Source organism: Neofelis nebulosa, chromosome 10 (genome assembly GCF_028018385.1).
Source record: "Neofelis nebulosa isolate mNeoNeb1 chromosome 10, mNeoNeb1.pri, whole genome shotgun sequence".
Taxonomy (NCBI): Eukaryota; Metazoa; Chordata; class Mammalia; order Carnivora; family Felidae; genus Neofelis; species Neofelis nebulosa.
In genome coordinates this window covers 102,586,625-102,610,692 of record NC_080791.1, presented here as the reverse complement: position 1 = coordinate 102,610,692, position 24,068 = coordinate 102,586,625, and the positions used below count along the sequence as shown (strand labels likewise).

The following is a 24,068-nucleotide window of genomic DNA, read 5'->3' as shown; positions in this document are numbered from 1 at the left end:
AAAGACAAAAAATTTAACGGGGAGGCGTAGTAAGACCAGTTGCTTTTGCAGTTGTGATAAGTGCGAGGCTGTGGGCCTATGTAAAGGAATGTGCCCCCAAGTCTGGGTGCTCAGAGAAGGCTGTCTCCCAGAACATGGTGGGTAAGTGAGATCTGAAGGATGAGTAGGAAATTGCCAGGCAGGGAGCGTGTACGCAGTGGGTTCCGTGCTAAGTGGCAGGAGGGTAGTGGTGAGGAAGGTGGGCACAGATCCCTGCCCTCTGGCACATACAGTCCATCAGACAAAACAGACACAACTTGATGAGTTTCGTCAAAAGGAAGCTCAGTTATCACATAGATCACATAGCAAGGGAATTTATCGTTGGAATCACGCAAGGGGTGCCATCCCCAAGGAAGTGACCATGAAATCATAATCTGAAGAATTAGATAGGCCAGAGCAGGGGAATGTTCCAGGCCCAGGAGGAACTGGAGGTGGGAGAACATGGGGGTACTCATGGGCATGAAGAGGTCACCATGGTGAAAGCATAAGAAGAGAGAGGCCAGAGGGAGGTTGGGGCCCAGATGGACTTGAGGGTGTTGATGGGAGTTTGTGTATTTGTCCAGGGGTCATGGGAAACTTGGCAAGGGGAGAGGTCTGATCAAATGTTTTTGTTTTTTTTTAATGTTTATTTACTTTTGATGGGGTGGGGGGGGGGGAGGGGACAAAGAGACAGAGACACAGAATCCAAAGGAGGTTCCAGGCTCCGGAGCTGTCAGCACAGAGCCCAACGCGGGACTTGAACTCAGGAGCCGTGAGTTCCTGACACAAAGTTGGACACTTAACTGAGCCACCCAGTGCTCCCAAATCTGTGTTTCCAGTAGGTCGTTCTGATTGGATGGTGGGGTCACGTGCACAGATGGACTCAGAAAGGCCAGGTTGAGAGGGGCGCCTGGCTGGCTCAGTCGGTGGGGCCTGCAACTCTCCATCTGGGCGCTGTGAGTTTGAGCCCTACCTTGGGTGTAGAGATTACTTAAAATCTTAAAGAAGAGAGAGAAAGAAAGCCCAGGTTGAAAGGACCTGCTGGTGGCAGCTGCTGATGACCTGGGCTTTGGGATGGCAGTGGATGGAGACCAGAGGTCTTTAGAGATAGGACCCACAGGCTCTCTAGACGGGTTGGATGCGGAAGATGAGGCTGGAAGCAAAGTCGGGTAACTCCAGTTCTGTGGCTTAAGCAACCAGGTTGAGGGTAGTGCTTTTACCCACATAGGCAGCAACGGAGCAGGAGCAAGTTAGGGAAGAGGAAGGTCATTTATGGTCATTATCGAGCACTTATTATTTTATTCTTTAAGTAATCTCTACACCCAATGGGGCTCGAACTTAAAATCTCAAGATCAAGAGTCACATGCTCCACCAACTGAGCCAGCCAGGCGCCCTTTTTATTTTAAGATTAAAAAAATTTTGTTTCCATTTTTTTTTTTTTTTTTAATGTTCATTCATTTTTGATAGACAGAGACAGAGCACGAGTGGGGGAGGAGCAGAGGGAGAGGGAGACACAGAATCCGAAGCAGGCTCCAGGCTCCGGGCTGCCAACACAGAGCCCGGTGCGGGGCTGGAACTCATGAACCGTGAGATCATGACTTGAACCGAAGTCGGAGGCTTAACCGACTGAACCACCCAGGCACCTCCCAAAAGTTTTTAAAGTAATCTTAAAAATAAGTTATTTTAAAGCGTAAAATTCGGCGGAGCCTAGTACACTGACAAAGTTGTACGACCGTCTCTACTATCTAATTGCACATTTTCATTGCCCCAAGAAGAAGACTCATACTCGTTAGCAATCACTTCCCACCTTTCTCTCCCCCAGCTCCTGGCAACCACACGAATCTACTTCTGTCTCAGCGGTTCTGCCTAATCTGGGCATTTCATATAAGTGCAGTCATACAGTATGTGGCCTTCTGTGTCTGGCTTCTTTCACCCAGCATGCTTACAAGGTTCTTCCCTGTGGTAGCAGCACCAACTGGTGCTTCATTCCTTGTGACCAAATACGGCCACACTGCATATTAGTACACACACATTTTGTTTTATCCATCAGTTGACGGACCACTGAGTTGTTTGCACTTTCTGGCGATCCCGAATGATGCTGCTATGAACATTTGTGTCCAGATTTCTGTGTCCGTGGATGTTCTCGGTTCTCTCGGGTATATTCCTAAAAGTGGAGTTGCTGGTCACGTGGTAGCTCCATGTTAACGATGCCAGAAGCTGCCAAACTGTTTTTCCAAAGCAGCTGCACCATTTTATTTACATTCCTCGTGCAAAAGTTTATAATAACTACTTATTAGAAGAAATCATGTCTTACATACTGAACTGGATACTGTCATTTCCAGCACTTACCGGACTAGGAGAGGGGGGCTCAGGAGCGTGCGTGCCTTGGGCAAAATTGCTCAGCTCATCTGCTGCAAAGCCAGGATCAGGACCCCAGCCCGTGTGCCTGCGAAGCTGGTACTCTGGTCCGCTCAGCTGTGAAGCAGGCTGCAGCTGGCAGCCAGCAGGAGAGCCCATGTGACATGGGTAGTGTCAGGGAAACGGAGTCTAGGAAGGGATTCCTTTTGGGGGACAGGAAGGGGGCTGATAAATCCTATCAATTCTGATATGGAAGTGTGTCTTAGATCTGTTCCCTTCTATTTAAAAAAAAAATCTAAACTATTAGAGTCGCTTTAAGGTCTCTCAACTGTTCTAGGTTCTCTCTCCTTTCCAGTATATCCTCCATTCATTAGGCACACAAACTCGACCACATCTAATCGCCATCCTTAAAGAAAAGAAAAGAGAAAAGAAAAGAAGACAAGAAAATGCAATCCCGGAGTTCCTGTTGCCCATCTCCCGACACTGAAAGTCCTTGGCCTCACAGAGGTCATTCCAGACTGACCCCAGCTTACTTTTTCAGCTTCATTTCCCACCCACCCCCCTTTCGTTAATCCAGCACATTTAACCAGGGGCTCGTTACCTGCCGGGTGCTGGGATAGGTGGCAGGCACATACCTACCACGTGGCACCTGCCCTCAAGAAATTTACAGCTTGTGGGGGGAGGAGGCAGACAGCTACACCAATGAGTCTAGGTCAGTGTGAGGGCTCCAGCAGAGGTTAGACTAGTGTTTTGGGGGAATACATGGGCAGCCGCCCGCCCCCCGGCCGAGCAGACCAGACAGTTTCCAGAAAAGGGTAAAACGTGAGGTGAGTTGTGAAGGATGAGTACGTTGGAAGTGAAGAAGGGAATCTGTCATGCCCACCAGAAGGAGAAGCAGGTGCAAAGGCAGGGAGGTATGAAACCAGCTGGCCCCACACTTCCCTCCACAGGTGCTTGCTGAGTGCCTCTTAGGTGCAGGTGCTGTTCTAGGTGCTGGGGATACAGCAGTGAGCACAGCTGGCCAGGCCCTCCCCCTCCCGGAGCTGAGAGTCCATGAGGGGAAAACATGGACCGGTGTCAGGGATCAAGAAGGGGCAAGGTTTAAAGTTGTGGGGGCCCATGGACCCCTAACGCCCACGGAAGGGGTCCATAAAGCCCTGAAATTTGAATGTGTGTATGTGTTCCTGGTCACATGCATTTTCACAGGGAGTGCGCTCAAAACATTGCATATTGCATTCTCAAAAGGATCTGTGACTGTCTCAGGTTAGAACCCTTATTCTAGGCTAAGCTAAGGTGTTTGACCTTGATCGGGAAGTTCTGCGAGTCACTAATGAATTTTAAAAGGTGAAACCATCAGAGCCTGACACCCCGCTCCCGCCAGAGAGAACTCCTTGTGCCCTTTTCACTGCTAAGCCTTTGCTCTTGCTGTTGCTTCTGGCCTAGAGGGATGGAAAGGGCCACACTTAAAAGCCCGAAGATCTGACTTCACGTCTTGCCTCCACCTACCATGTTCCAGCCGCCAGCCTTCTCCCAACCCCTGTGGGGTTGAAATGAGACCATGATGTTTTGAGGATTTAATGGTTTTTGTTTGGAAAGCGCCCAGAGTTTAGTAGCCACTCAGCAAATGTGAGTTCCCTCTCTTGGCTTGGTGGCTTGGCCACTAAGGGATCCCCTGGTCTTGAGGTCTTCATGGCCAGTCGCTCACATGGCTCCGGAGCTTTGTGGATATCTCCACTACCACTCTCAACACGCTGTATTAAGTTCACATCAGTATTGACTGGCCTTTGCTTCACCTCATTAACCCACACCTCCCCTCTATTTCACAGATGAGGAAACTGAGGCCCAGGGAGGTGGGGAGATTTACCAGGAATCAGTGTCTGGAAGCATCCTATTCCCAGGTCTTCTGAAATAGTAATAGCAATAGCAGTAACAACAATCAACACTTGTTGCACGTACCCCACGCTGAGCGCCCGGGCTCAGCATTTGACCTGCATTATAACCCTTAACTCCGTCCTTCACCGCCCCCCGCCCCCCTTATCCTAATTTACAAAGAAGGAAACCGAGGCTCAGGGAGTTTAAACAACTAGCCCAAGTTAAGCCAGGCCAGTCACTTTCAAAGTCCAGATGCAGACCTCCAGCTGACTAACTCTAAGGAAACCCATGTCATTCTGCTTCTCAGAAAACACGACTCCCAACTGCACAGTTCAAAACCCCACCCAAGCCGGCCCTGCATCGGGGCCAGTCGGCTCCAGCTCAGTCGTTCTCTGTTTTGACCAAGGATACAGAGGGCGCTGCCCAACTCGTCTGGGGGGCCCGAGGGAGAGGGCGGGGGTGGGGGTGGGAATTCTTTGTGCTGGGGCGTGTGCTGCGGGGGAGTATCTGGGGACCAGAGGGCGAGTCACGTGCGCGTGAAACTAGACCTAGGGGGAGGGGAAGGGAAGGGAGCCCCCGCCCCCACCTCGGGGCGCAGCCCGGGACGCGTGTAAATACAAGAATTAACTCCGTGGATCCGCTCCGCCTATGCCCCGTCTCGCGGATCGGGGGTGCCCGGCGGGTTCCCCGCTCCCCGACTTCTTCCGAGGGGGCAGAGGAGGCAAGAACACCAGACTGCGGCGCTGAGTCCCCGAGGCGGCCCGGCCCCGGCGCGCAGAGAAGTCCGATAGCCCGTGCGGTTCGCAGCTGGGCCCGCGCGACCACGGCCGCAGAGCGTGGACGCGCCGCGAAGGCGCTGCGCTCCCGGAGGCGTCCGCGGCCGCGGGAGGCGCGCTTACCCCCACCAGAGGTGAGCGGCGGGTGTGGTTAAGGGGGTCCCCGGCTGCGGGTCCGCTGGGAGCCCCACGGGCCGGCTCCCACCGACACTCCCAGGCTCCCCAAGAAAAAAACCTGCTCGCTCCCCCGAGCCCGTGGGGTCCCGCGGCTCGCTGTCGCGTTTCTCCAAGCGCGTCCCTCCCTCCCTTTCCTCCGGCCCCTCGGGTACTCCTCTTCCTCTCGGCCCCTTCGGCTGCACTTCCTCAGTTTGGAGCAACACTCTTGTCGGAGTTTGAACCGACCTGCGGGCGCGCCGGAACCCAGAGCCCCATTTCACAGATGAGGGTACTGAGGCCCCGGGAGCCGCGGCTGGTGCCTTCCGCCCCTCCCTCGCGCCCTTCCCCCCTTTGCCCTTCCCCGTCCCTCTCCTCTCCGCGGCATCCGTCTCCCCCCTGCCGCTCTCCACCCCCGCGCCGCCCGTGTCCCGTCTCCTCCCACGGTGGTGGCGGCGGCCGCGGCCGCGGCGGGGGGAGCTCTGGCTCCTTCCCTCCCTCTGGTAAACACACCCGCCCGCCGCCCGCCCGCGGGGAGCTCGGCCCTTATAAAGTCAGCGGCCGCGGGACTTCCTGCCGGAGCGCGAGCACCCTTCCCCGACCCTAGAGCGCGGGCTGGCTCGGATGCGCGCCGCGTGGTGGCCCGCGCCCTGCCGAGTGAGTGAGGGGCGCCGGGGCCGCCGGAGGGCCCGCCCCGGGTCTCCTTCCACGTGGCAGCTGTCTGCCTGGATCGAGGGACGGTGGGGACACCGGGCGCCTGGTGCGGAGAGGCGGAGGGCGGAGGGCCAGCGGGGGCCGGGCCCCAGAGGAGAGGAGTGGTCTTACTGGGGCAGCAGGAATGGGAGGCGGGGGGGGGGGGTCTCAGGCTAGTCCCAGACTTCCCCTTCCTCCTCCTGCTTGCTTCTGGGGGTCCTTCCTGGCGCGGGCGGCCGGATGCTGGCCAGCGGTGGCTTCAGAGCGCGCCCTGCCTCTTGCTGACCTTTGGGGACTTGGGGAAGTGCGGGTTTGGGCCCGGGGAGCCGGGCTCTGCGCGTTCTGGCCTGGCTGGAAGAGCCCGGCAGCGCGCCAGGAATCTGTTGCGCTCAGACAGGACCTTCCTTGTTTCCGATAGTGGCCCGGCGGGAGCGCAGCGCCGCGTGAGCCCCCGGCACTGCCAGTGCGCCCAGAGCCAGGTCGGCGGCACCCACCGGGAAGCCCAGGGCCCTGGGACCTTCGCGGGCAGGCTTGAGGGGTCTCAGGAGCCGCCGGGATGCGAGACCCTTCCCCGGGGCCGCCGGGGGTCCGTTTGTTCAGCGCGGTGTTCCTGTGCAGGCTCGCGGCCAGCATGGCCCCCACGCTGCAGCAGGCGTACCGGAGGCGCTGGTGGATGGCGTGCACCGCGATGCTGGAGAACCTCTTCTTCTCTGCCGTACTCCTCGGTTGGGGCTCCCTGCTGATCATGCTCCAGAAGGAGGGCTTCTACTCCATCCTGTGCTCAGGTACGCCCGAGGAAGGGCACGTCGGGCTGGGGCAGGGGCAGCAGAAGGGGAAGGTGGAAGCTGGAAAAGAACGCGAGGCTGAGCGGACGGGACGCGGGGCTGCCTAAGACAAGCACTGCGCAGGCGTTGGGACAGCCCCACTTCTTGACCAATTCAAACTTCTTCTAGAGAGTAGGTGGGTTTTGCCCCCTCTACCTCGTGTATCTAATTTAGGCTTCGCTGAATGCCAGGTATCGTGCTGGGCATTCAGACCCTTTGGCAGCTTCAGGTCTAGATCAAGATGGAGACCCCTAGAAGGAGAACAGGCACCCAGCTGGGTGAGGCATGTTTTACCAGGACTCCTATAAGGCTAAGGAAGACAAAGGAGAGCCTACAAAGTGCACTTGAATGTTAACAGGCCGGTGCCCCTCCTTTTCCAAGACTTTGAGCCCAGGGTCTTCAAATCACCATCTGCACAAAGTCTAGAAGCCTCATTTCCTCCAGGCCAGGCACTGTGGAGGGACCCTGCTTTCCATTTCAATTCCTTTGGCTTCCCTTGTGGTGTCTAATGAGGAAGTAGGAATTCTAATGCTCCTGAGGGGAGGGGAGGAGTCCAGGTCCCCTCTGAATTGTTTTCCCTGGCAACTGGAGAGGACCTGCCCTTTGTCATGTAATGGTCTTGATTCCTGCACTGCTCCTTCCGGCCTTCTCCACCTGTTTGTTTGTTTTTTAAATCAACTTTATTGAAAATTAATTTACATCACATTAAAACAATTTTTTTCTAAATTTTTTTTTCTAACGTTTTATTTTATCTTTTGAGAGAGAGAGACAGAGCAAGAGCAGGGGAGGGGCAGAGAGAGAGGGAGACACAGAATCTGAAGCAGGCTCCAGGCTGTGAGCTGTCAGCACAGAGCCCGATGTGGAACTTGAACCCATGAACTCGAGATCATGACCTGAGCCGAAGTCGGCCGCTCAACCGACTGAACCCCCCCAGGCTCCCCTACGTCACACATTTTGATCAGGCTTGACAAATGTATACCCCGGGAACCACCACCACCATAATCGGTATTTAGAATATTTCCATCACCCCCAGACTCCTGCTTCCCTTTTGTTGCCCACCCCTCTACCCGTGCTTTTTAAAAATACATGTGAGAGCTTTATTAAGATATAAGTCACATACCTTATGACTCACCCATTTAAAGTATACAATTCAATAAGTTGTGCAACCGTCAACATAATCAATTTTAGAACATTTCCTTTACCCCAAAAAGTAACCCTGTACCCATTAGCAGAATCCTAGGTTTATGTGGGACAAAAATAGATTTTTTTTTTTTTTTTTTTTGGAAAAGCACTTGTTACCTTTTAGTAGACCTCCCTCCATGGGGCTCCAAGCTGCCAGGACACAGCCATTCCTACCCCTTGATCTTCTCTTCAGCTCTTCTGTTGAAGAATTTGGCCTTCACAATGACAGGCTGCTTGGGGGAGCCCTCTCCTGTCCAATACTTTGTAATAGCCTGATGGTACCACATCAGTGATAGGAGCTGTTCTGTATATTTCAAACAAATGGTGTCTTCTAATATTTGGGCTTTCGTTATAGGCTTTTTTCACTTAGCATGATGTTTTCAGGGTTGTAGTGTAATAGGTCGACTTATAAGATATCAGAAAGCTTACTGTATATAAGTTTGGCTTAAACTCACCTTTCATGAATAATTAAGATAAAAGCTTATGCAGTTCCCTATTAGGGTTATCGGAAATTGCTAACCACCCTATCTCGCTTCCGTAACTTCGCCTGCTTGTTAAGTAGATAACTTAGGTTGCAAAACGCTCCCCACCCCTTCTACCAAGATCTGGCCTAGGCAAGACCAACATGTAAAAAGTCACGAACTCACTGCCCCACGGTATCTTAGGTGTCTAACTATGATTGGTGATTTTAAACCCTCTTAGAACAAAGAACTTTAAATTGATAGGTTCCCGCCAAAACTAACGGTCTGTGTGTCACAATATAATTGGCTCCCGTGAAATGCTGTAAATTGTCATTGGTTAACTAAATAATGACGTACTCTGACTTGCTAAAATCCATGTAAGCTCACTGCTACCTTTGTGCGGGGCCATTCTCTGCACTTTTCTCCTTAAGATCAGGAGATCAGGTTTGGCCCGGCCGTGAATAAAATCTTGCCTCGCTTCTATTCGGCGTCTGGTGTTTCATTTGGAGGTCCCACCGAGATTCTATGACCACCCGAAATTCGGAGGCCGAAGCGGAACAGCTAGGGGAGAGCTCCCGAGAGACGTTCCTCGGCCCCGGCCTTCCGTTCTCAGACCTGGCTTAAGCAAGGTACGCGAGGCGGCACCTATTTTCTATTTTCTGTTCTCTGTTTTCTGTTACTGGACAGATCTGATTCTAGGAGGGAAGGCTGGACGCGGCTTAACCTCCCCCTAGCTGGTATCTGGTGGAGACGTCCCCAGCACCATCTGGGTCTCCAGAACCTCTGGGTCTCCGGACCCTCTGGGTCTTCGGATCCTCTGGGTCGGGCTTGATCACCCCAACCATCTGTTCTATGTTCAGTGCTCTGTGTGCCCTGTTAAACGTTTCCTGTTAACCTGTCATTATCTCTGGTGTGACCCACTGTTTAACCTCCGCCATGGGTCAGTCTTCGTCCAAGCCTTGCCCCCCCCCCCCCCCCCCCGCCCCTTAAATGGATCCTAAATAACTTCTCTGGTTTCAGAAAAAGAGGAAAGAACTATGGCTTTAACCTAAAGCCATCCTGGCTGCGGACATATTGCCAACTGGACTGGCCGACATTCTCTGGGGTTGACTGGCCCCCCGCAGAGGGCTCCTATAATCTTAACCTTGCTTATGCTGTCCGCAGGATTTGTTATGATGTTCATCCCCACAGGAGCCATATGTTGTGACTTGGGTCGACCTAGAAGACCCACCTTCCTGGCTGAGAGAGTGCCAGAAACAGGGCCAAAAGCTGTCATCTGGCATCTCCCTTTCCCACTCCCCTTCCTCTTCTCCTCCAAACTCCAAACCCTTGCTTCCCATCACTCAGCCTTCAAAGAGGCTTTACCCAGTGCTTCAGGAGATAACCCGAAGGGACGGACTTGTTATCCGATCCTCAGAGACCACCTCCTTCTCCCCAGACTCCAGTAGCTCCCCAGGAACCCAAAGCCACAGGAGACCCTTTGACTAGTCCCCCACATACCAGATCAGGAGCCCTTCATAGAGGAGAACACCAGTCCTCTGATGCCCCAGTTCCCATCCTTCCTCTTAGGCAAACGGCTCCGGCTCCCGGTCCAGATGGGCAGCCAACACGCCCAACGCTTTTCTACACTCTTTTCTCCACCACGGACCTCTACAACTGGAAAACTCAGAACCCGCCTTTCTCTGAAAACCCCCAGGGCCTAATTGACTTATTGAGCTCTATTTTCACCACCCACTTACCTACTTGGGAAGATTGTCACCAACTCTTGCAGGTTTTACTGACTTCAAGGAAAGGGCCTGAGTGCCCCGGGAAGCCACGAGAGCAGTCCTCGGCCAGACAGAATGCCTACCACAGACCTTCACAGAATTGAGCACGTTTTCCATTCCGCGCCGTCCCATTGGGACCCTAACGCGGATAACGGTAGGGAGCGTCTACTCCAGTATCGCCAGATTCTGTTACAGGGGCTTCGCGCAGCGGCACGAAAGCCCACCGATCTGACAAAAATTCATGACATGGTCCAGGGACCGAAAGAGTCGCCTGCAGCCTTCCTAGAAAGGCTTTACCAGGCTTACCGCTTATATTCTCCTATTGACCCCGAGGCAATAGAGAACCAAAAACCATTAATATGGCTTTCGTTTCTCAGTCGGCCCCAGACCTCCATAAAAAGCTCCAAAAATTAGAAGGATTCGAAGGAAAGCTAATTTCAGAGTTGGTAGAAATAGCCCAGCGAGTTTTTCAGAGCAGGGACAGCTCTGCCGTTATGCAAGGGAAGGAAATAGGGAAAGTCCTCATAGCAGCCTGGGGAAAACCCCCAGGCAACAGCAAAGGACAGGGAAGTCCTCAACCCTGAGGCCAGAAAAGACCCTGAGCAACATTGGGAAAAAATCAATGTGCTTATTGTAAGAAAGAAGGACATTGGAAAGATAAATGCCCCAACAAAAAGCCTCCCATCCTGGTCGCCCAGGAACAATGACACCACCACAGCTCCCCTCTTTCCCTGAATCCCCAGGGGCCTGTGGTTACCGTCAACATAGAAGGGAAAGAAACCAGATTCCTGGTTGACACTGGGTCTTAAAGAACCCTTAGGACCTGTGATTAAAGAAAAGGTATACATTCCGGGAGCCACAGGACAAACGCAAGGCTACCCGCGGACTCGTGCCCGAATCACTGACCTAGCTGAAGGGACTATTACTCATTCCTTTGTGCTCATACCTGATTGCCCATATTCCTTTCTGGGGAGAGATCTGTTGCACAAGCTTAAGGCCCAAATTTCCTTTACCGGAAATTCTATAGACTTGAACCTACCGCCACCTGCCATTCTAGTTCCCTGCCCTATATCAGAGGAGTATCGACTCTTAGAAAAACCAGAGCAGAAAGCGTCTCCATTAATAGAAAAGTGGAAAGAGGCAATTCCTACAGTTTGGGCTGAAACTAATGCCCCTGGACTAGCCATTCTACAAGCGCCACTAGTGATCCAGCTAGCTGCCACAGCCACCCCCATCCGGGTGAGGCAATATCCCATCAGCCAGCAAGCGAGGGAGGGAATTGCCAAACACATCAACCGCTTGCGAGAAGCTGGGATCCTAATGCATGCCATTCCCCCTGGAATACTCCCTTGCTTCCTGTCCCCAAACCTGGGACTTCAGAATATAGGCCAGTACAAGACCTCAGAGAAGTTAACAAAAGGGTGGAGACAATTCATCCTACAGTCCCCAACCCCTACACTCTCCTGAGTGAACTCTCACCAAATTACTGCCTTTACTCCGTCCTGGACTGAAAGGATGCATTCTTTGCTTTGCCGATTGCAAAGGTCAGTCAGCCTATTTTTGCCTTTGAATGGACAGACCCAGGTGGAACTTACAATGGACAGTTAACCTGGACTCGACTGCCCCAAGGGTTTAAAAACTCCCGCCACTCTTTTTGATGAAGCTGTCCGAAGGGATTTGGTCCCCTACCGGGAGAGCCACCCAGATGTTGCGCTGTTGCAATATGTAGATGACTTGCTCCTAGCCGCTGACTCCTTAGAGAACTGCACAAAGGCTACAGAGGACCTGCTAAGGGAATTAGATGTCCTGGGATATAAAGTTTCCACAAAGAAGGTGCAAATTTGCTTAGACTCTGTCATATATTTGGGCTACCAACTGCATGCAGGCAAGCGATTGCTGGGGCCAGAAAGAATCCAAGCTATCCTCAACATTCCTAAACCCACAACTAAAAGGCAGATCAGGGAGTTCCTAGGAGCTGCTGGGTATTGCCGCCTCTGGATACCAGGTTTCGCTGAAATGGCAAAACCCCTGTACTCCGCCACTGGGGGTGAAGGAACTGAGATGGTCTGGGGAAAACAAGAAGACAGGGCTTTTGAGCAGATCAAGAGCGCCCTCACCCAAGCCCGAGCCCTAGCTTTACCTGGTATTACCAAACCCTTCCAACTATTTGTGCGTGAGATCCGGGGAATTGCTAAAGGGGTCCTTACTCAAACTTTGGGCCCCTGGAAATGACCTGTAGCCTACTTGTCCAAGTGGCTGGACTCTGTTGCCACCGGGTGGCCCAGTTGCCTCAGAGCTGTTGCCGCCACTGGTTAAAGAAGCTTCCAAACTAACGCTTGGGCAAGACCTTCAGATCATAGGACCTCACGCAGTAGCATCCCTGCTGCACTCCCCACCAGACCGATGGATCAACGCACGAATCATCCAGGATCAGGTATTGCTACTAGACCCTCCACGCATCACTTTGCTGAAGGCAGAGGCTTTAAATCCAGCCACGTTGCTGCCTGATGACGACTCAGAGGCCCCACGCCACGATTGCTTGGAAACTGTGAGTACTCTTACAGGACTGAGGGGGGCACTTAAGAGATCAACCTCTGTCAAAGGTGGATTTCGAGCTGTTCTCTGATGGCAGCAGTTTATTCAAAGATGGGATCAGATACGCAGGTGCAGCTGTAGTGACTCAGGACCAGGTTATCTGGGCCCAAGCCCTTGAGCACGACACTTCTGCCCAAAGAGCAGAGCTGATGGCGCTAGCCCAGGCCCTCAGATGGGCAAAGGGAAAAACGGTGAACATTTTCACGGATAGCAGGTATGCATTCGCCACCGCCCATGTTCATGGAGCTCTATATAAGGAAAGAGAACCGTTAACATCAGGAGGGAAGGAAATTAAAAAAGAAATCCTGGCCCTACTGGAAAGAAGCCTTATGGCTTCCTAAAAAGGTGGCCATTATACACTGCAAGAGCCACCAAAAGGCATACTTGGCCCGAGCGAAAGGAAACGCCTTTGCTGACGCAACGGCAAAGGCCACAGCAGAAAGAGATGTTCTCCCGATTAAAATTTTGCCTCTGCTGCCTCCACGCTTTCTCTCCACGGAACCGTTTTAGACCAAAGAGGAGCTACGCCTGATAAAAACCTTGAGGGCAGAAAGAGATGACCAGCATTGGTATCACCTTGAGGATGGACGCATCTTCATACCAGAAGCTATAGGACGGACCTGGCTCCCGCAAGTCCACAGCTCCACGCATCTAGGGGCAACCAAGTTGTCTGAACTAGCCCAAAGAGACTATTTTATTCCAAACCTTAATAAAGTCGTACCAAGCCTAGGAGACTGATGCAAAGCCTGTGCTCAGACTAACCCATCTCCCAAGTTTAATTTTTCAGGACAGCGACTACGCAGACAGATACCCAGAGAAATATGGGAACTTGACTTCACTGAGATGAAACATGGACCCTATGGCTATCATTATCTCCTCGTACTGGTGGACACCTTCTCTGGATGGTTAGAGGCTTTCCCCACTAAAACAGAGTCCGCTCAGATAGTGGCTAAGAAATTACTAAAATGAATTGGTTCCCCGATTTGGCGTCCCTCTTGGTTTGGGGTCAGATAATGGCCCGGCTTTCATAGCCCAGATATCTAAAATGTTGGCCAAAAGCTGACAAATAAATTGGAAATTACATTGTGCCTACCACCCCCAAAGTCCAGGGCAGGTAGAAAGAATTAATAGAACTCTAAAAGAAACCTTGACTAAATTAATTCCAGAAACTGGCGAAAACTGGGTAGGCCTCCTTCCTTTTGCCCTCCTCAGAGTACACTGTATACTTTACGTAAGAGGCATTCCCCCCTTTGAAATCCTATTTGGAAGACCACCTCTCTTGCTTCCAAAACTGGGAGATGAACAATGGGCGGAAATCTCAAACCAACATCTCCTTAAGTCCTTGCAGGCTCTACAAAGTACATTTCCAGCCATCCGTAACCTAGTAAAAGAAAGCCGGAAGGAACCGCCCTCTGCAGTCAAACCATCAGACCAAGGACTCGGACCTGGAGATTGGATCTGGATGCAACGTCACACCTCCCCAAATTTAGAAGCAAGCTGGGTTGGGCCCTATCCGATCATCCTGTCCACCCCATCCACTGTGAAAGTTGCCGGCCGGAGCCACTGGATCCATCGCTCTCAAATTAAAGCGGCACACCCCGACCACATTCCTCTACAGTGGACTGTCAAACGGACCGAAAATCCTTTGAAGGTCCGGCTGGTAAAAGAATCCACTGGGTAATTTTGTTCTTAATAATTTCCTTGGTCGGAGAAACATGTTCTGACCACGCCCCTGTCCAGTACTGTTGGATAGTTAGCAAAACCACTACGGGACAGGTTTTAGCAAATTCTACCTCTTACGCTTCCCCTGCCTTGACCTTTAATCTGTGTCTTCTGTTCCCCATTGAGTGGAAACAACAACCATGATATCAAGGTGCTACCGGAGTTTTGCCTTACCAGAGAACCCCAGACTGCCCAATTTTCAAAGGAGTACAGCTTTATGCTTGTCCCTCTGATGGGCCTGCTGGCTGTCAAGGACGAGGCCAGTTTCACTGTGCCTCATGGGGTTGTGGAACCATAGCTGACTGGGTTACTGAAAAGGATCAGTTTATACGGTCTATAAGAGCAGTGTCTCCGACTGAGAGTCAACACCTAGTCACTATCATCATCAAAAATGGTTTAGATCCCTGATGGAATACAGGGAAAACATGGGGATTGAGATTATACGTTTCTGGTCTTGATCCCAGCACTGCGTTCACCATTCAGAGGTTTAAAGTTAGAGTCACCCCTAGAGCGCCCATTGGGCCCAATCCTGTAATTAACCCTCTCCCTGACCCTGAAAAACTGCCCCCCAGGCCTCTAGCCCAGTCATCAGCTAAGTTTACGGCCCGTTCGCCCACCACTGCTGCCCTTGTGTTGACTCCTCCCCCCGCTAGGAACAAACCTGAAGTAAGAGAGACCGATACCTTTAAAGCCTTGTACTATACCTTTAAGTTTTTAAATGCCACCAACCCTAGCATCACTTGGGATTGTTGGCTGTGTTTGGATCCTAGGTCCCCCTACTACATAGGAATAGGTGCTCCGGTCCCTTTGGGAACGAGAGAAGACCAAGTCAGGAATTTGAGCCATGGCCAGATAGAGGGTCATTGTACCCGGGGGCAGAACCCAAGTCTCACCTTAGGAGATCTAGAAGGAGCGGGGACTTGTTTCTGTGCTGGAAATTACCAGATGAAACAGTCCAGGTATTTGACTTATTGTAACAGCACCATCTACTTGCCAAATAATAGTCATGTGGGGGGTACCCTTTACTTCCTTGTACCGCCCTCTGGGACTTGGTTCGCTTGCTCCTTGGGTTTAACCCCTTGTTTAAACCTCCACCTTATAATCAAGAGGTCTGATTTCTGCATTCTAGTCCACCTCCTACCCCAGGTCTTCTACTTTTCAGGTGAAGGAGGAAGAGAACCCCTAGGTTTCATTCCCCAGTCTCGATTTACGAGGGAACCCATTTCTACTATCCTAGTGCCCCTCTTTGTAGGACTGGGGGTTGCAGGATCCTTTGGCGTAAGTACTGCCGCTTTCATCACAGGGGATGAGAACTTCAAATTACTAAGCAAACACATTGATCAGGATATATCAGAATTAGAAAGGAATATCGATAAACCATCTGAATCTGTAAACTCTTTAGTGGGGATGGTACTTCAGATTCGGAGGGGCTTAGACCTGTTATTTTCAAGGAGGGCTTTTATGGCCCTTGGGGAACAGTGCTGTTTTTATGTCAATAATTCTGGAATCCTCAAGCAGAGCTTGAGTCAGGTCAGACAGCAACTAGAGGAAAGAGAAAGACAAAGACAAAGTAATCAAAATTGGTATGAGTCTATATTTTCCTGGTCCCCTTGGCTGACAACTCTCCTAAGTGCCCTTGCGGGACCCCCTATCTTTCTCTTTCTAGCTATAACTATAGGACCCTGTTTGATAAAACTACTCCAGTTCATAAATCGAAAAATAGGATCTATAAAGCTTATGGTATTACGTAGCCCATAGGTCCCACTAGCCCAGATGCCAGAATGAGGTTATTCAAAGGTTTGAATAACTGACAAACAGGAGTGGGGAATGTAATAGGTCGACTTATAAGATATCAGAAAGCTTACTGTATATAAGTTCGGCTTAAACTCACCTTTCATGAATAATTGAGATAAAAGCTTATGCAGTTCCCTGTTAGGGTTATCGGAAATTACTAACCACCCTATCTCGCTTCCGTAACTTCGCCTGCTTGCTAAGTAGGTAATTTAGGTTGCAAAACGCTCCCCCACCCCTTCTACCAAGATCTGGCCTAGGCAAGACCAACATGTAAAAAGTCACAAACTCGCTGGCCCACAGTATCTTAGGTGTCGAACTATGGTCATTTTAAACCCTCTTAGGACAAAGAACTTTAAATTGATAGGTTCCCGCCAAAACTAATGTCTGTGTGCCACAATATAATTGGCTCCTGTGAAATGCTGTAAATTGTCATTGGTTAACTAAATAATGACGTACTCTGACTTGCTAAAATCCATGTAAGCTCACTGCTACCTTTGTGCGGGGCCATTCTCTGCACTTTTCTCCTTAAGATCAGGAGATCAGGTTTGGCCCGGCCGTGAATAAAATCTTGCCTCGCTTCTAGTCCGCGTCTGGTGTTTCAGTAGCAGGTGTCAGGACTTGGTGTCTTCCCATTGCTGAGTAAGACTCCACGGTATGGATCTACCACATTGTATTTATGCATACATCAGTTGATAGGCATTTGTTTCCACTCTTTGGCTATTATGGATACTCCTGTGAATACTTAGGTACAAGTTTTTGTGTGGACATATGCTTTTCTTCCTCTTAGGTATTTATCGAGGAATGGAATTGCTAGGTCATATAGTAACTATGGTTAACACTTTGAGAAAACGCCAGACTGTTTTCCACGGTGGCTGCACCTTTTTTTTTTTTTTTTTTTTTTTTTTGTATCTATTTTTGAGAGAGAGAGAGAGAGAGATGGAGAGCAAGTGGGAAAGGGGCAGAGAGAGAGGGAGACACAGAAGCTGAAGCAGACTCTAGGCTCCGAGCTGTCAGCACAGAGCCCGACGCGGGGCTTGAACTCATGAACTGTGAGATTATGACCTGAGTGGAATTCAGATGCTTAACGGACTGAGCCGCCCAGGTGCACTGTGGCTGCCCCATTTTACATTCCCACCAGCGGTGTGTGGAGTTCCAGTTTCCCCATATCCTCGCCAACACTAATGATTGCTCGTCTTTTTTACTATAGCCATTCTAGTGGATACAATATTCTCTTTTTGTGGTTTTGATTTGCAATTCCCTAATGGCTGATGCTGATTAGCATCTTTTCATGTGCTGTTTGGCCCTTGGTATATCTTCTTTGGAAAAATGTCTTTTCAGATGCTTTGGCCGTTTTTAAGGTGGGTTATTTGCTTTTTTATTATGGAGTTGTAAGAGTTCTTTATATTCTGGGGCGCCTGGATGGCTCAGTCGGTTAAGCGGCCGACGTCGGCTCAGGTCATGATCTCGCGGTCCGTGAGTTTGAGCCCCGAATCAGGCTCTGTGCTGACAGCTCAGAGCCGGGAGCCTGCTTTAGATTGTGTGTCTCCCTCTCTCTCTCACCCTCCCCCGTTCATGCTCTGTCTCTGTCTCAAAAAGAAATAAACATTAAAAAAAATTAAAAAAAAAAAAAGAGTTCTTTATATTCTAAGTGCAAGTCCCTTATGAGAGACATGATTTGCAAGATTTTTCTCCTCCCTGAGGGTTGTCTTTTCACCTTCTTCATGGTGTCCTTTGGAGCATGAAAGGTTTTTTAATATTGAGGAAGTCCGGTCTATCTTTTCCTTTGCCATTTGTGTCTTGCTTCATGTTCAAGAAATCATTGCTTAGTCTAGGATCACAAAGATTTATGCCTAGGTTTTCTTCTAAGAGTTTTTATACTTACAGCTCTTACATTTAGATCTAGGGTCCCTTTGGGGTGCCTGGGTGGCTCGGTCGGTTAGGCGTCCGACTTTGGCTCAGGTCATGATCTTGTGGCTTGTGAGTTCGAGCCCCGCGTCGGGCTCTGCGCTGACGGCTCAGAGCCTGGAGCCTGCTTTGGATTCTGTGTCTTTGTCTCCCTCTGCCCCTCCCCTTCTCACACTCTGTCTTTTTCTCAAAAATAAATCAACAAGAGATCTTGGGTCCCTTTGCGGGTAATTTCTGTCTGTGGTATGAAGTTTCCACTTGGTGTTTTGAGTTGACCAGAGGCTGAATATGTGTCTGACCCCAGTTGTCTGGGATACCTAGAGGTGACCAAAGCGAACCCTCCTACTTTCTCTGAACTTATTTGTCTGTTGTTGGAAAGCAAGGCACAAGGTGTCCCTCCTCCCCCTCAGGTGACTCCAGCCTAAATCTAAATCGTCAGCCATTGGGCTGATGGGGGGAGGGTGCTGTACCCTCTTTGCCTCAGTCACACTGCCCTATCGAAAGTGCTTACTTTCCGCTTCTTGAAGCCTCATTCATTGTGGACCCAGCCTCCCTCCTCAGGGTTGCAAGAACAATCAAACCAGGAATGTGTGTCCTCACGGTGTGTGGAAAGAACCAGGCAGCATGGCTTCCAATTCTGTGTGTTGCTAGACCTATTTCAGATATTTACTTCACTTTCTTAATGTCTCCGTTATCCCATCTGTAAAATGGGACCAATACTCCTTACCCCCTGGGACCGCTGTGAAAATGAAATGAGAGCAAACACGTGGACTACAGGTGGGGGTCATAATTATGTGCCGGACCCAGCTTTGCTGTCATTTGCTGTGTGACCTTAAGCCAGTCACCCATCCTCTCTGGATCTCCACTTCTAAGTCTGTAAAACGGAGTGGATTCCCCTCGTCCTCCTTGCCACAGAGCAACGATGTGAGCACCAAATGCTGTCATTTAACAAATGTGGAGTTCATGGTCAAGGTGTTCACTAGGGTCAGCTTTGGGCTCCCTGGCCACACCCTCTGTCTTCTCAGTGTTTTTTGTTCTCTCTGGAGGGACACCCTGGGGTGAGTGGTTGAACCACCTGTAGGGGTGTCACGGTTGAAGAGGGCTCTGTTGTTCAGAATTTAGACAGGGGCAAATCAACTTAACACATAACTTCTCTTTATCCAGCAAAAGTACCCAAACAATAAAACAATGGCTAAAGCTCATCAAGCCTTTGCTGTTTGCTAGATAGATCTTCAGTCCTCCTAACAGGTCTGTGATATAGGTATGACTATTAACCATGTTTTGTAGAAGAGACAGCTGACGCTCAGAGAAATTAAGCCACTTGCCTGAGGTCACACAGCTAATGAGCAGAGCAAGGATTCAACCCCAGATCTGACTCCAGGACCTGTCTCCTAGTCCTCGTAGGAACAGTGTAGCCACTTCCAACCTCCTTCAGCTTAGAGTTCTCCTGGAGCAGTCCTGCCATAGGCAGGACAACCAGCTAGAGCCCAATCCCACAGATGTTTTGGTGAACGTGACTGTCAGCTGCAGGAAAGTGAAACCTCAGGCCTTGAGGAGGGGCTCCCCGTCCCTAGAGACTCAGAGAATGGGATCATTTTGTGAGTGTGTGTGTGTGTGTGTGTGTGCACGCGCGCGGCAATCCTCGGAGCCAGCCAGCCTCTCGGGGTTGCAGCCGACCACCATCCCATTTCACAGATGGGATAACAGAGTCTCGGAGTTTCAGCAGCACGGCTAGTGAAGTCAGGGTTTGAATGTGCTCTGTGTGGCTCCAGGGGTGAATGCTTGCCCGTGGTCCTGCTTTCCAGGGCTTCACAGATCTTGTCACTTGTAGTTCACCCTCATGATTTTACCTTTCCTCTGTCCTAGGAACTATTGACTTAATGCTTCCTTTTACATCAACCCACTTAAAAAAATTGGCCTGAGTTTAAAGCGTAATATCCTCGGAATGTTGGGTTTGATTGTACTTACACATACATCATACATATGTGTCTAATACACACACACACACACACACACACACACATGGCTCCAACATACATACATATGTATGCGTGTTTTTCCAATACACTCGCATATGTATGTATATGTGTATGTGTTTCAGATACACATTGAAATGACTAATAACTGAAACATCAAACTCCATTCCCTGCATCTCCTAACTCATCCGGAGTGCCCCAGTTATGCATACCACAATTAGGGAAACATGGTTTTTTTCTAAGGCTTCAGCTCTATCAGTAACTCAGTACATTTTCCCTGTCCCACCCCGTCACGTTACTTGCCTATAAAAGCGGGGCAGTTGGATTTCAAAGACCTCTTCAGTTGTGATTGGCATGGGTAGAGTTCTAAGTGCATGTTGGGCTGGCTTTATCCAAGGAGTCCGGCTTTATCCAACCACGCAGAGTGATGGGGCCTCAGGAGCCAGCTCGTGTTGGTCAAACTCACAAGAGGCTGATGGATAAACCAGACCAACGGATGCGTTGACTGACTTTGAGCTGCTAGCAGGCCCCTGGGCTGTCCTGCTCCATGAGTGGAGGAACACGTCTCCTCGCCAGCACCAGCACAGGCACGGGAAGCGTCCTGAGCCGCCGTGTTCAGGACAGAGGGGCCCTGGGGTGGACGGGATCGGGCTGGCCCTTGGAGATGGTCTGGAGTTCGAGTGTAAGCCCTCCTGTAAGAAGCTGTGTGGCTGTGAGTTGCTGTGCTTCTCAGAGCCTCGCCATCGATACTATGGGGGTCATTGGACTCACTTGGTAGGGAGGCTGTGAGGATCAAAACAGATACCATATGAAAAAGCCTGGCACAAAGTAGGTGTTAATTAATCGAGAGCTAGTAGGACTTGTGTGAGGGAAGGTGCCGTTTGATGATGAAAGACTGAGGGGTAGAATCAGTGTCTAATTCAGGGGCTGCAAACTCAGATGCCAACTGGGCCAGGCAGTTCATAATAATCAATTAATAATAATAATAATAAAGTAAGGCAGGTGTAAGGTGGCAAATGTCTGAGGGGGTAAAAGAGAGGTGACGACTTGGGTGGCTTAAACCCTTTAAGGCAAGACCTGGCAGAAAGGGGTGACCTCCACGCAGCTCCAGCAATGGCCAGATTTTCCGACTTCTTAAAGAGAAGCCAGATTTTTATGGGATAACTCCTTTTTTTAATGTTTATTTCTTTTGAGAGAGAGAGAAAGGATGAGAGGACAGGAGTGGGGAGGGGCAGAGAGAGTGGGAGAGAGAATCCCAAGCAGGCTCTGCACTGTGAGCACAGAGCCCAACGCGGGGCTTGAACTCACGAACCACGAGATCATGACCTGAGCCGAAATCAACAGTCTGATCAGTTGGTTAACTGAGCCACCCAGGTGCCGCGTTTATGGGATAACTTCCGATTTTGAACCGCACCCAATTAAAATTTGCACGCCAAGCAGTGCGGGCCACTGCCAGTCGCCTGTTTGCAGCCTGTGGCCTAAATGATCTTTGCATTCCTTCCCGCTTTGCCCACTGTCCCAACACGGTGCCTGGCACACAGCAGATATCCGGTGCAGGCAGACCTGGTGGAGAACTGAACCGTGCTGGTGACAATCACTGAATGATGGGGCTAGCCTGAACCCTACAGGCTTCTTCCACGGGGCTGGACACTCTCCCCAGCTTCCCTGGCAGCTCCCCATCGCCCAAGGTGTTTCCTGCCCTGGTTGGCCAGCACTCAGGATCTGAGACTTCTTCCTCGTGTTCTTCCTTATGTTAACACACAGGTCACGTCACCCCTCTGCTGCCTGCGTGTGCTCCTGATATCTGAAGTCAGGAGTCATTGTCACCATGGAGGGTGGGTGCTTCCTCTCCTAGCACTCAGGCACCGTCACATCCTCCTGTTTTGTTCTCTTCATCGCACCTGTCACTTTTCACTTTTTTTTTTTTAACGGAAGCACTGCCCAATGTGGGGTTTGAACTCATGAGTCTGAGATCAAGAGTCTTGACTCTTTTTTTTTTTTTTTTAACATTTATTTATTTTTGAGAGAGAACGAGAGTGCAGGGGAGTTGCAGAAAGAGAGAGAGAGAGAGAGAGAGAGAGAGGCAGACACAGACTCTGCATGGACATCAAAGAGCCCGATGTGGGGCTTGAACTCATGAACCATGAGATCATGACCTGAGCTGAAGTTGGAAGCTTAAACCGGCTGAGCCATCTCGGCGCCTACCCCCCCCTCCCCCGCCCCCCGCGGAATCTTCTAAGGAACTTATGGCTTAGGCATCTTCTGCTCCCTTTTACAGGCTAAGGGCCTGTGGCTCAGAGAGAGGGAGTTACTTGTCCAAGGTTGCCCAGTTGGTACGGGTGGTGGCAATTTCGACCCTGGTCTGTCTGCCTCTGGTGCGCCCTGAGTGTGCCCTTGGCAGTGATGCTTAGGTAACAGAGAGGGGGCAGGGGAGCAACCACCTCGTGATTCAGTGAGCACTGAGTGAAGTGAATCACTCTCCTTCCCTCACCATTAACCATTTTTATTAACTTGTCACGACTCCAAGTGGGCAGTTTACCTTGAGGACGAGTCCTCACCGGAGTAGATGTGACTCTAGGCCGCCCTCAAAGTCGCCTGGTTGGCAGTGAGCCCTAAGCGTGGGACTTGAGCTCAGGTCCCCGGACCCCGGGCCCTTGTCTCCTGCACCCGGCTGCTCCCGGCTGTCATGTGCTGAGCCCTCCCTTGCCTCCCCAGCTGAGAACGCCACCAACACCACCCAGGATGAGCAGCGGGAGTGGCTGAGCTGTGACCGCCAGGAAGAGATGCTCAACCTGGGCTTCACCATCGGCTCCTTCGTGCTCAGCGCCACGACCCTGCCGCTGGGAATCCTCATGGACCGCTTTGGCCCCCGGCCCACGCGGCTGGTTGGCAGGTGAGGGGTGGGCAGGAAGGCAAGGCTGGTGCTGCAGGGGGAAGGGGAGGCTCAGGGTGTTCGCGGGCAACCCCTTCTCCTTCCCTGGGTCTCCACAGTGCCAGCTTCGCCGCGTCCTGCGCCCTCATGGCCCTGGCCTCTCGGGACACCAGAGGTGAGTCGTTTGACCTCTCGCCGCCCACAGGAAAAGAATGGGTGGGATGAAGGCAGATCGCCTGCCATCCCGGCTCCTGCCCTTGGCCTCCCACAGCCCCCCAAATGCCCTGACCCATCGCTCTCCCCTTCCCAGTTCTGTCTCCGTTGATATTCCTGGCGCTGTCCCTGAATGGCTTTGGTGGCATCTGCTTAACGTTCTCTTCACTCACGGTGAGTGTGACAGGCCCCGCTTGGCAGGGGGCACCCTGGCGTGGGGGTGGGAGTAGAGAAGAGTGAGGGGGACAGCGGGTGAGGGAGGAGCCAGTGGACCCAGAGCAGAGGCGTGTACGGGCTGCCGCTGAGGGTGGACGTGAGGCTGTGTCCGTGGGGATGTGACGCCGTGTGAGAGTGTGGGGGTTGGGGGGTGCGTGTGTCCCCAGCACACAATGTCTGCTGGCCTCGGTTCTAGGCGCTGGGGGGACAGCACAAACAGAACTGCCGACTTCCTCACCTTTCTGGAACTTCCGTTCCGGGGTTGGGCGAAGAGGCAGCCTTCTCCCAACAAGTAAACTAATAAATTCTATCAGTAGTCGGAAGTGCTAGAAAGAAAAGAAAGCTGGGCAGTGTGGCAGATAGTGACACGGTAGGAGCAGCGTGTGCGTGTGTGTGTGTGTGATGCTCTAGATGGGCAAGGGCGTGCGCAGGTGAATGTGTTCATGGGGGTATTAGGTTAAGCCACGTCAAATTGCCGACACTTGACCGTGCTGGACCTACAGAAACAGCTTTTTCCACATGACTCAGCCTCCTGCAAACGTGTGTGGCTTTGTGTGTGTGTTGCTCTAAGTGTGTGTGTCTCTGTATGTGAGTGTAAGGGTTAAAGGCTGATGAGTGTGTGGTGGGGGAGGGGTTCCTGGCTGGGCCAGCCTCGGGGCTGTTTATCTCGGA

General features: G+C 51.2%; 1 protein-coding gene across 11 annotated transcripts in view; it reads left to right on the top strand.

The window, feature by feature from the left end:
* Nucleotides 1–4,809: 4,809 nt before the first annotated feature.
* SLC43A1 (solute carrier family 43 member 1) overlaps nt 4,810–24,068 on the top strand; it is a 32,357-nt gene continuing 13,098 nt past the window's right edge. Inside the window, exons 1-6 of one of the 11 annotated variants that reach the window (XM_058689027.1) lie at nt 6,517–6,655; nt 8,774–8,966; nt 14,038–14,375; nt 22,811–22,988; nt 23,087–23,142; nt 23,278–23,354. In XM_058689027.1, coding sequence (XP_058545010.1) covers nt 22,879–22,988; nt 23,087–23,142; nt 23,278–23,354 — 243 coding nt within the window. In that variant the 5' untranslated portion in view covers nt 6,517–6,655; nt 8,774–8,966; nt 14,038–14,375; nt 22,811–22,878. Of the gene's footprint in view, nt 5,159–5,630; nt 5,938–6,488; nt 6,656–6,685; nt 8,967–9,906; nt 14,376–22,810; nt 22,989–23,086; nt 23,143–23,277; nt 23,355–24,068 lie in introns of those variants that run through there. The other 10 variants (XM_058689028.1, XM_058689032.1, XM_058689023.1 and 7 more) reach the window with 10 other exon arrangements.